Source organism: Fukomys damarensis, unplaced genomic scaffold, assembly GCF_012274545.1.
Source record: "Fukomys damarensis isolate Sample0158 unplaced genomic scaffold, DMR_v1.0_HiC HiC_scaffold_33, whole genome shotgun sequence".
Taxonomy (NCBI): Eukaryota; Metazoa; Chordata; class Mammalia; order Rodentia; family Bathyergidae; genus Fukomys; species Fukomys damarensis.
In genome coordinates, this window is record NW_022900945.1 from 33,294,958 (window position 1) to 33,307,171 (window position 12,214).

At 38.6% G+C, this 12,214-nt stretch overlaps 1 protein-coding gene across 5 annotated transcripts in view; it reads left to right on the plus strand.

The window, feature by feature from the left end:
* Cdc14a (cell division cycle 14A) overlaps positions 1–12,214 on the plus strand; it is a 154,311-nt gene that overhangs the window by 65,279 nt on the left and 76,818 nt on the right. For all 5 annotated transcript variants that reach the window (XM_010639075.2, XM_010639077.2, XM_010639074.2 and 2 more), the window contains one exon: positions 8,595–8,661. In XM_010639075.2, the coding sequence (XP_010637377.1) occupies positions 8,595–8,661 (67 nt within the window). The remainder of the gene's footprint in view (positions 1–8,594; positions 8,662–12,214) is intronic.

Genomic DNA, 12,214 nt, shown 5'->3' on the forward strand with positions numbered 1-12,214 from the left:
AAAAAAAAAAAAAAAAAAAAAAGACATCTCTTCACATAAAAACATCAGGAACTAGCTATTTGTTGCCTCAAATAAGGTGTGATTTTTTTGTCAAAGATTATTTAGCAATTAACTATATCTCAAAGGGTAAGTTCTTACCATGTTTTTCTCTTGTGTGGAAAAATGTGGAAACAGAATTTTATTTTTTGCTCATTTGAGTTGCTTCTTTCACTCTTGATTACTTTGCTGCTTGTCTGTGTTCTTTGAGGTCAGTTCTGACCCATGGCTCCTCCATAAACCTTTGATTTTGATGGTTGGTGTGAAAGGAATCCACATTGTGTTTGAATAGTGAAGATGCTCCTTTTGTTTGTTTGTTTGAGTTTTCCAACTAGGCAGCTTATCTCGGTCTATACTGTTGAAATTTTTTTCTCAGCATATTTTGAATAACTTGGGCCACTATAAAAACTTGACTGCGAGATTTTTCTTGTTAAAGTGGTAAATAAGCAGCACTCTGAGAAGTGAAGTAACTAGGAAGGGATCTCTGTGGCCCATTATATATATATATATACATAGAGGTGAGTAAACCTTTTATGAGCTGGAATAATAATTTGTGTTGTGAAAACTGGCCCAGACTTTTTCTGTTACTCCTACCTTTATGGTTCTGGATCAGTATTATCAAAATTTCCGTAGTAGGGTTAGTGCCCAAATTCTTGTACTCTTTATGGTATATTTCCAATAGCCAGCGTTAGTAGTAAAGATAATTTAGAACAAGATTACAACCATTTACCTTTATAACGATTCATTTTTTTTTATTTTTTCCTTTATGATGATTTAAAGACAGCTTACCATTATTTTTACGTTTAAAGAAAAATTAGTGTTGTTAGATGTGTGTTAGTTGTGGATCAAAGACCTGAGCATAGCTGTTGGTCTTTTTTTCTGGTGTTGTTGCTAGTTCTCCACCGATTCTATGTTGCTAATTTTATGTGACCTATTAAGCCATGATTTAGGATTGAATTTTCACATATCTGTTTTTTTAGATGAGCAAAGTGATTAGTATATAGCCTGATTCTGATGGTAAAGCTGAAAAGCAGGGGATTCTATAGTAGTATAAGGTATTTGGGGGGATTGTCAAGTTCTCAGCTGTCTAGTACGATAGCTACTAGCTACCTGTGCTATTGAGCACTTGAAATTTCTTAGGTCAAACTGAGATAGATTTAAGTTTAAAATACACATTGGGTTTTAGAGATTTAGTCTAAAAGTACAAAAATATTTATAATTATATATGCTGGAATGATAATATTCTAGATACATTGTAGATCTATTGTATTCAACAAAATATGTTATAATTAATTAATTTTGTTTTGTTTTGTTTTGCTTTTCTGAGACACAGTCTTGCTAGGTAGTTCAGCCTAGCCTTGAACTCATGTCAATCCTCCTGCCTCAGTCTTCTGCATGCTGAAACTGCAGGCATGTGACACCATGCCCAGCTAGAATTAATTTTTAAAAATGTTAATATGATTATGAAGAAAATTCTGACCACATGTGAACTTCCATTTTGTTGCTGGCATTTAATTTCTGCTGGACAGCAATGACTTATACCATGGCTTAAAGTCAACAATTTTTTAAAACATACCTTTTGGTTTGGAGGGTCGAGTGCCCAGTCACTAGAGGTGTGCAGGCAAAGTTGAATGATTTCCTGGTCATGATCATTTATTCATTCTCGCATACATTAATTCACTCAACAACACATACAGCTTATAATGTGCTCCACACTACTATTTTTTAGACACCCAGTTATAAAGGACTTATTTCCTGTCTTTAAGCCGTTTGCAGTCTTGTGACTATGAGGATGGAATTCAGTTTAGTGCTTTGAAGGGGTCTGGGATGACCTTCAAGATATTTTCTAACCCATTGTTCTGCAAATGTTTGCTCATCTAACTACTGTTAGCCAGGGAATTTCCAGAGCATTGTGGATACAAGACATACATAGATCACAGTCATTCCCATTTTTTATTAGTCCTTTTACCATCAGTTCTTTTTAATTATTTATCGAAGTCTCCACATTTTGGATACTGTGCCTTTTCTCCATTTTTCCTTTTCAACAACTTCATTACCAGAAATGCTTTCTTCTTGCTTAGTATAAATATACTCTTGTATCTGGTATCATCTCTACGTTATTAACATTTATAAGACTGTGTCATTTTATTTTTTTCCAAATACTCAGGATTGAACTCAAGGCCTTCACTCTGAACTACAAACCCAGCCCTTTTTAAAAAATTTGAGACAGGGTCTCACTAAGTACCTAAGTTCCCCAGGCTGGGTTTGATACTGTAATCCTCCTGCCTCAGCCTCCCAGAGTGCTGGAATCACATGTGTGCTACCACTCCTGACTAGGGTAACATCATTCTGAGTGATTTCTTAAATTCTTAGGTTGCAAGCAGAGGTGTGTTGGTAAACCAGGTCTATAAGAATAAAAGGTTTGCTGATTCTTATGGTGCAAATACAGCGGTACCTCAGTTCACGAACTTAATTCTTTCTGTGATTCTGGGTGCAAACCAAATTGGAGGAGAACTAAATCAAATTCATGATTAGCTTCAGTGTTGACCTTGTGGGGAAAGCTGCTTTGATTCTCTGCTCTTGTCCAATTCAGTTTGCGAGCAGAATCATGGAAAGAATTAAGTTTGTGAACAAAGGTACCGCTTTATCACCACTACTGCTGATGCAGGCTCTCACAATTTCTGAATATTTAGCAATCGACTCCTGAGAACCTGTCCAAGACAGGTAGGATACCAGTGACTCAGGGTTCCCTGAAACCCTTCTATTGCTTTGGAGGTGGTGGGGAACAGGGTCTCACTATGCAGTTCAGGCTAGCCTTGAACTCACTATGTAGTTCAGACTAACCTTGAACTTTTAGCAATCCTCCTGCCTCAGCCTCCCGACTGAACCCCCCCTTTCAGTGCCTGATTGTGAATGATGAGTCTAGCTTTCTTAAATTTATTCTTTCTTATATTTTCTGCAAAATAAATGCAAAAACATAAAATGAACAGATTAACAAAAATCCAATTGCTTCTTCTTTTCAAGTATTCGTTCGTTTAGCTTTTTACTTAACAAACTTACTTAACTTATTGCTGATAAGTCCCTCCCAAGGTCATAGTTATGTGGATTTTTGTAATCGCTTAATGGTAACTGTATGTTTCAGTTGATGGTGATTCCAGAAGTCACATTTAGAAAGGTGGAACTGCTAGGAGAATTGAGGTTTCAGTGGTCAAGCATGAGGTGGAACTAAATTTGTGTTTGGCTGTTTCTAGGCAGCACTTGTCTGTGTCATTGATCTGTCTCAGGGGTTAGAGACACATGATTCACTCTTCAGCAGAGATGACTGATTGGAGACCTTGGGTGTGTGGCCACTACAGTGTCTCTTGCGGGAAGAGAGCTTTGTGTTTTCTGTTCTAACAGAGTGGTGTGAACGTGACTGCATGCTCACTACAGAGCAGGGGAGCTGACTTTTTCTGGGCAGCCAGGGCTGTGCACACTCCTCCCTTCTTTATGAGGGAGGTGGAAAAATATAACATGTCCTTTTGTTCCCCTTAGTAAATGCAGTATTTGGGTCAATAAAATGCATAAAGGAATGCATAATGAATGGAAGAGCAAACCAGGAGCTAAGCAAACAGAGGGAATGGAAACATAAAACTAAAAATTATGGAACTTTAAAGTCTTCAGCATGTTGCTGGAGTGTTTTAACCCTAAAATCACTGTGTAGTCTCTCTGAAGCATCAGAGTTAAAATAAACCAGGGTATTCAATGCCACTTGACAAAGAAAGAAAAGGAAGAGACAAAGGAAGAGAAAACTACCTTGAACATCATTGCTTTTAGCTTTGTTCAGTTCATTCTCTTCACTGGAGACAAGAGAAGGAAATGGTTTTAAATGGACAAAAGGGATTTGGGGTTAAGGCAAAGAAAGTTGTTCTTGCTACTGAGACTTGAGGCTCTAGCTTTCTTTTTTTGGGGGGGTCCTGGGGATTGAACTCGGGACCTTACACTTTCAAAGCAGGCCGGGGAGCCACTGAGCTAAATCCCCGGCCCCAACCAAGGCTCTAGGTTTCTTGAGTCAACAAAAGTAGGCATAGAATATTATGGAACATTTTCTTGGAATGAGTTCCTAAACTCCTTTACTTAACTGTAGCACTTGTTTATACATATTTATTATTTATTTTGTATCAGGTGCTAAGAAGACAAAGGTGAGTGATAAATGTGTATCACTGAGATTATTATAGAGATAAAGCATAAAAATAAACACATCAGGGTATAATTTCAAACTGTAGTTAAGTCTAAAGGAAAAACAAAGTCAGGATCTGATCTAGCCAGCGTGAGATCCGAGGAATGACGAAGGTAACCCAGGCAAGGTGAGCAGGAGGAGCATGTGACCGGCGGGGCACAGGTTCAGTGGGGTGAGCCCTTGCCCCATCGCGGGAGCTCAGGGATGTTGGCCAGAGGCTGCCTGGAGAGGCAGGGGTGGGGACAGGCCTCACAGGGCCTTGTGCAGTGTTGAGGATTTGCACTTTGCCTTGGGAGCAGTGAGACATCAGGGATGAATTGCAGGTGAAGGGTGACCACATCATATTTGCTTTTTAAAATATCACTCAGGTGCTGAGAAGAAAACTGACTAGCGTGACCAAGAAGAGCTTTAGAAAGACAATGGTAATGGACTTGGAGTAAAACGCATTCAAGGGATATTTAAGAGAGGAAAACAGTGGTGCACAAAGATGGATGGGATAAAGGGATGGAGAGACATGGGGTGCCTCTGGACTCTAGTTTGAACAACCTGGAATCTTCATCTTTTATCTACACAGGGTGTGACAGCGAACCAGGTGGTTGATTCTAGTTTTTTGCTGGGTGGTGGTGATGGATGACTTGGGAGAGTCAAGAGACTTATCCCACACAGTGACTTTGAGACGCCCAAATGGAAATGCCTTGTAGGGGTTCGCTGTACTGACTTGAAGTTCTAAGAAGGACCTTGTGTTAGAGAGATGAATTTGAGGGTCATTGGAAGACAGATGGTTGTTTATGTGGGTGAGATGGACTGCGACAGTGGTTCTCTAAATGTATTTCCTCCTACCAGCTGCATCAGTCGTACCTGGAAACTTGTTAGAAATGCAGATTCTCAGGTCCTGCCTTGGATCTGTTCAATGAGAAACTTTCAGTGAGCCCAGCAATCTGTTTTGAAGGAACTACCAAGGTGGTACTGATATACACACACTATAAAGTCTGAGAGGCCATCATCTAGGAAGAGAGAATTAGGACCTGGAATTGTACCTTGGTGAGGTCTGACTTTCACAGTTTGAGAGATGAAGGATAACTCTGCAAAGGAAAGTGGGAAGTAGTTTTAGGGAGGTAGAAAGAACATCCAGAGAAGACAGCGAGCAAAAGAGGGAGTTACACGGCTGATGTATTAAGTAAGATGATTGCAAAAGTTCACTGGGCTTGGGTAAGAAAATCCAGAGACAGAAACAGATCAGTGGTTAATAGGGGTAGAGAGGAGGAGAATGGCAGTGACTGCAAATGAACACAGTGTTTCTCTTTGGGGTGGTGAAAGTGTTTTGGAGTTAATGGTGGTGAGGTTGCGCAACATCAAGTATTCTAAAAGCCACCTACACTGTAAGAGGGAATAAGTAACTCTTTGAAGACGCTTTAATTTAAAGAGGAAACTAAAGAGAAGGTGGTAGTTGGAGGAAAATAGGGAAGCAAGAAAGTTTAGAGTAAGTCATTCTTTTCAAAAGGTGACAGAGACCTAAAAATGTTTAGATTCTGTGGAGAGCGCTCTGGGAGAGAGATGTGGAGAGGAAAGAGATAATTGATAGTATTGAATAATAAAATCACCCTCAGGGTAGGAAGTGACTTCTGATTAATAGAACATGATGTTGTCCTAACCTTGCAAATAGATTGCATTTTATAACACAGAAGAAAAAAGTTCCTCACCTGGGATCTTTCAACTCCAGACTGAATGCTGGGTGGGTAATAGGTACCTTGATGCCTATCAGGGCCAACTTCTGCTTTCACATGGTGCTAACTGTAGCGGGGTTGAAAATTAACAGGAAGGATTGACCTATACAGTGAGAAGTAGTGTTTCTTTTGGAGGATAAAATCTGTCATTCAGTGGTGCTTTCAAATCTTACCTTCATTCTTCCCGAAGGACCCATTGCTGCCACCTTCCCAGCCTCCTGACACTTATCTGGTCTTCATTATGTTAATTCTTTAATTTTCCTGTGGTCTGCTTAGTCTGCAGTTTCCTTGGTCTATTCACCACGCGTTCATCTGTTTTTCAGCTTTCAAAATCCTCTCTGTCTCCCTCCTTTCCTCCCCTCTTCTTCCTTTTTCCTCCCCTCCCTTTCTCCCTCCCAGCCTCTTTTTTTCTTTACTCTTCTTTTTCTCCTTGTCCACTGAGGGGTGGGGCTTTAAAAACAACTAATCGGGTGTTGGCAGATTCACAGGTTCAATCTTCTACCTTTATCTTTTTTCCTTCCAGAGAACGTGTAACATGTTGCCGAGTCTCTTCACTGCTACACTGTATTTACTCTCCTCTGACTGACTATGCATGAGTGAGATGCTACTAATCAGCCAATTTTTTCCCCCTTATATGGTCAGACACGGGGCCTGAGGATTCAGTGTGTACTGTGCCTAAATTACCTGGCATAGTAGAGGCCCTGAAGGGCTGTCATCTCCTTTCCTCAGTCCAGAGGGTATAACTGAACTTTATTGCATCCCTTATTATATATAATTCATTTTGTAAACTTCTGTCTTGCCAGCCCACGGTGACTGCTTATATCCTAATTCTGATGGCCATTAACTTTCCCTCCCAGCTTCGCAAGACTGAAGATTTGTCCACCGAGCCACCAGAGCTGTTTTCAGTCACTGGTAGCAAGTTGTGGTCGTGATAGGTCAAGAGATGTCACGATGGTCTCATTCCACTTTGCAGGCACGGAGCAAAGTTCGGGCTGGCGCTTTCTCTGGTACCTCGTATTTATACAGTTGTTTTGCTGAGTCTAGGAGCTGGGGATGGACAAGAATAAGGAGCCCCTCCAGTTTTCATAATTCTTTATTATGATTTTTAAAGTTTATTTTCTCTTTAAAATTAAAGCAGTTTTTGACTAGATCTGTGAAGGTAATTTAGATTTAGTGAGTTTAGGTGAGAGAAAGATTATATCTTTATTTTCACTGACCTTATAGTTTATAAGATTACATTCAATTATGAAAATGGTGAGAGTAAACTGTAATAGAATTTAGCACTGTGAGTGGCTTTGTCCCAATAGAAACCATAGACATTTTTATGTCATATTACTGTTGTGATGCCTTAAACTGTTATTCTCATTCTTTCTGTAAAAGCAGGGTAGTGATCAGACCTGTCAGTAAATCTTGTTATCTATTAATCAAAAAATATATATTGGGGTATTCTAAATTACGTTTTCATATATTAATAATTTTGTTAAATTGAATTGCACTTTGCTTTGACATTTTGGGCCTTAGGAAACCTTTCTGTTAAGCCACTTGTTCAACTCACTTTTTATGTTAGGCTCTCAGGATGCTGAACTCAGCGATGATGGTGTTGCATTTTAATTTGTGGCTCAGTAGGTGTAAAGGTACCTTGGGCGGTTGGTGATTTAAAACTTCATTTTCTGTTAAGTGTGTGGAAGCCTTTAAAGGCTGTGATCTCCCTGGGGAGCCTCCACGGCTCTCCCAGATGCTGTGCGGAGGTGTGGGGCGCGCGGGGTTTTGTCAGGGCAAGGGCTAGAGGAGGCTCTGTTCCTTGGGTCAGCAGCGGGGGCTGGGCACACAGCAGGAAGACCCGAGGTCAAGTTTCTTGACCTGAATACCTTGGCACACTGCTAGTGTTGAAGATCCAGGACCAGTTCTTGCTTACCTGACCTGAACTTGATACTTCAGTTTTATGTTGCCTGAGGCAGATCTGCTAGGTCGCTCTAAAAACTTGAGTAAATAGAGTAGGAACCCCTCTCGGTATGGCGGGTTCCCACTCCTTTTGGCAGAGCAGCTCATGCTGCATTAGGAGCTCTCCTGGATCCCGGTGATTCTGAGGAGGTTGTGGGACTGCATGTTCCTGAGTTTTTGTTTTGTTTTGGTACGGGAGGATGCCATTTAATCCATGAAGCTAGCTGCCCGGTTTTACCGACCTACTTACATTGTGCCTTTACTTTTTAATGCTTGTGTTTTCCATGTTTCTGGGGAGAGGTTGTTCATGGGCCAGAATGCCTCTCGCCACAATGTTTTACTTAATAAAACAACCCTGTTCACTGTTAGTAAGATTAATAAGACTCTTTGAGTGCTTCCTGTATGCCAGGCACTATGTGAAGGACTTTTATGTATTTTTTGATATGATCTGACTGCAGTTTTATGAATGATAGCTACTATTATTAACTTTGTTTCATAGATGAGCAAACCAAGACTACGTTAGAGGTAAAGTAATTAGCTCAAGTCAGTGCCAGAATGTGGCAGAATGGGAATTTGAACCAAGGCAGTTTGAAACATGTCTTTTGACTTAGGCATTTTATTATTTAAAAATTCCAAATGCAAGTTTTTAACATTAAGTTCATTTATATTTATAGGGATGCTTCATTTGGAAATTGCACTTACAATCTCACCATCCTCGACTGTTTACAAGGAATCAGAAAGGTAATAGCAATTTTTCTTGCTGTAGGTTGCTATAGTAGTTCAGAAATATTGAAAAGGAATAATCTCAACACCCTTTTCTGTCGTCAGAGAGAAGAGAGGGGAACTTATAAGCTGAGGACACTTCACTTTCTGAACGATGATTAATTTGAGAAATACGGTTGGCCCCCAGTGTCTGTGGGTTCCTCATCGGTGACTTAACTGACCTCAGATTGAAAAATACTAAAAAATCCCTCCTCTCCCTGCTTCTGTACTGAACACACTCAGGCTTCTTCTTCTCTATACAATACAGTATAGCAACTTATTATATACCATTTAATTCGATGCGGTATAAGTAATCTAGAGTTGATGTAGAATGTACTGGAGAGTGTGTGTAGGTTACGCAATGCCATGTAATATATAAGGCTTGAGCATCTTCAGATTTTTGTATCTGTGGAGGTTCTGGATCAGTCCCCATGGATAACCAAGCAAGAAAGACTGTATGGAAAGTAGAGCAGACTCAGGGAGAGAAGAGGCCCCCCTTTCTCATTTAAACTATGTTCTGGTGCAAATTTGTCACTTTGCTCTGCTGCTGTGCTTGTGACATTGCTGTGTTACTCATTTAACTTCATTATCAAGCTATATCTTGGTGTGGGAGAGAAAGGAAGTTATCTAAGCCCTGTTCTCTTCTGTTACTGGTCATGCCCAGACTGCCTGAGTCATAAACTCTGGACGTGGGGCCCTGCAGTGTGGTTGTGAACAATCCCCCTAAGTGACTTGATGCACTATAAAGTTATTTGAGGTAATAGAGAAGTAGAAACTATAAGACTTTTGGAACATGTTTAGTTTACAATCTGGGAAGTCATGCAAGTTACACAGTGAATTCTAATGAGAGGTCAAAGTACACAGTTTCATCTTGAGCAATGTTTTTTCTAATCCGTCAGAAGTATGTGCATTACATGGCCAATGGGACTGTGTAGAGTCAGTAGCAGTTCTAGCTCACTTCTTTTCTCTAATGTAATATAGAACAGATTTTGCTATTTTTCTAGTTGAGAAAGCCGATGTGATGAATATACTACCTGGTTTATCTTTGCTATTTCTGACTTTGATGTTTCACTGTATTTATTTTTGCAGTGCTGGGTATTGAACTCAAGGAATTGAACATGCTAGGCAAACACTGCCCACTGAGCTATATTTTCAGCTCAGATACTTCATTTTATCAGTGGTTGTAAACTCTCTAATACCTTAAAATAGTTTTCAAATATTTTTCTTTTCAAAAAAATTCTATGGAGATATACTAGCTCTAACAGTATTCCCAAAATGTCCTTGAAGTAATACTAGTTAAGAGGTTTTATGGAGACATTACTCAACAAGTAACCCACAACTATAGTATTTAGAAAGTGCCTGAGAGGAGAACATAATTTATTTTTTTGTCATCATTATTATCATTATGCCTTTCCTTCCATCTGGTACAGGCTGTTTCCCTTATAATACTTAGGAAATTCGGAAAGAGTTCCCACCAGAATATCCCTGCCCATTATTATGGTAACTGGTATCTCAATATAGAAATTTATGACATCCTTCCTCTTGTACAGGAAAGGTGTGACTCTATTCACAAATAAAGGCTCCTCTAAACTTATTGTTTCATCAGATGTTGAGGTGTGCTCAAATATAGACGAGATTTTTAAAGAATCTAGTAGATTATTCAACATGCCTTTAGGTAACTGAGATACATTGGCTCGTGGACAGTCTCTTACAAAAGATATCGCCATCCTGGCTATTTTTGTGACAATGAATACCCTTCTGAGAGTGTATACAGAGTATAGCCATATTTTTGCCTTTTTAAGGAAGATATTTTTCTGGCTTTGATGTATTAATGTTGTCGTAAACATAGCTCATGTGTTACGTGAACACCCAGACGTACACAAATACAAAGTTTAAAAATAAAGAGAAAGGAAGAAAAGTATCATTCAGAGTAAAAATTTCCACTGGTTTCTTTGGAATGGTGCATATGGCTAACCTGAATTGCCCTTTTGAAAGGCGAAATAATTTAACTTGTTCAGCTTATTCTCTAGGAGTTGTCAAAACCAGTGTTGTCAGAATTAATAAGAAGAATGTTCCAGGAAAGCTTATTAGAAAGCTGGTCCTTTGGGATCTAGGAGGAAAATGTTCAAATGGGAAAGGCAACAGGGGAGGGCACAGGGGAAGGGAAGGAAAGGGAAATGGGAAAAGAGAATAGAAGGGGAAAAAGTGGAAATAACGCTTTTGTAAATTAGGAGGGGAGGAATTGTTGAGGGGAGAGGAAAGGAATGGGGGAGGATCAAGATATATTATGCACAGGAACAAATTCCCTATGATGAATGTGATCATTAGGTATATAAAAAATACCAATAAAGTTAATTTTTAAAAAGCTGGTCCTGAGCCTCATCCTCAGAGAATCAGATTCAATTGTTTTGGAATGGGGGTTAAAAATATGTTTTCTAATATGTTACCCTGATACCTTTCTTTTACCTTTTTTTTTAAAAAAAAAACAGAAAAACAACAACACTGGTCTCTAACGTGTTTTAAAAGCTGGAGGTACTACAGCTTGGCTTCCTACTTTCTTTTCTCTTTTTAATGACTTGAGCATGTAACTTTTAAAGGTACCTATGGTTTTTGTGTTTTATTGTAATCGGTATAGCTTCACAGCTTATCAAATAAAAGATTCTTTGTCTGCCTAAAAATATTAGATCTGAACAAGCCAGGTAATTTTAAAAGCTTTAAGTCATTAGTTACAAAAATAAGTGAAGTTTTATGTTGTTAAGATGATCAGTTTTTCTAAATTGTAAAAGCAGACAAATACCCTTACTCTGTCAGAAAATAGCATTGTGCAGCACACTTTTTGAAAGTTGAAGTTCTATGAACAAATCAGGGCTTATTAAATAAAAATGCCCCTTTTGCTAAATATTATGAAAAAGGCAAACAAAATTTTCTAATACTAATAGACTTTTCTTCTGAGAACTGAATCACTGTTATATGTTTGGTTATAGGTTTAATTTCCGATAGCTTTTCACTATAAATTTGCTAGTATATTTGAGCTTATGTACATTAACATATTGACATATAAAACTAATTTAAATTAATTCTCAGACAGCATCTTTTGTGGGACATGTTTTCATACTATTCAGAGTGTTTAGCTCCTTTTCCAGGACAGTATTAAAGCAAAGTTATCAGAGTTTTAAATGATTTCTAGAGTTCCATTAAAAATCCAAAGTTTTGAAAAAAAAAAAATCCAGAGTTTTGGGCCAGGGATTTAGCTCAGTGGAGTTGTGCCTGCTTCCCAAGTGCAAGGTCTTGAGGTCCTGAGAGTTCGTTCTGTGCTACAAAAAAAAAAAAAAAAAAAAAAAAAAAAAAAAAAAAAAAAAAACAAAAAAACTAAAAAAAAAAAGTGCGTTCTCTAAAAAAAAAAAAAAAAAAAAAAAAAAGAAAAAGAAAGAAAAAAAAAATCAAAAGCTTCAAGCTCTTACATCCAGGATCATTTTGTAAGTAGCAATTCCAGCACTGATGAATATATTTTATCAACTTCATGTGACAAATC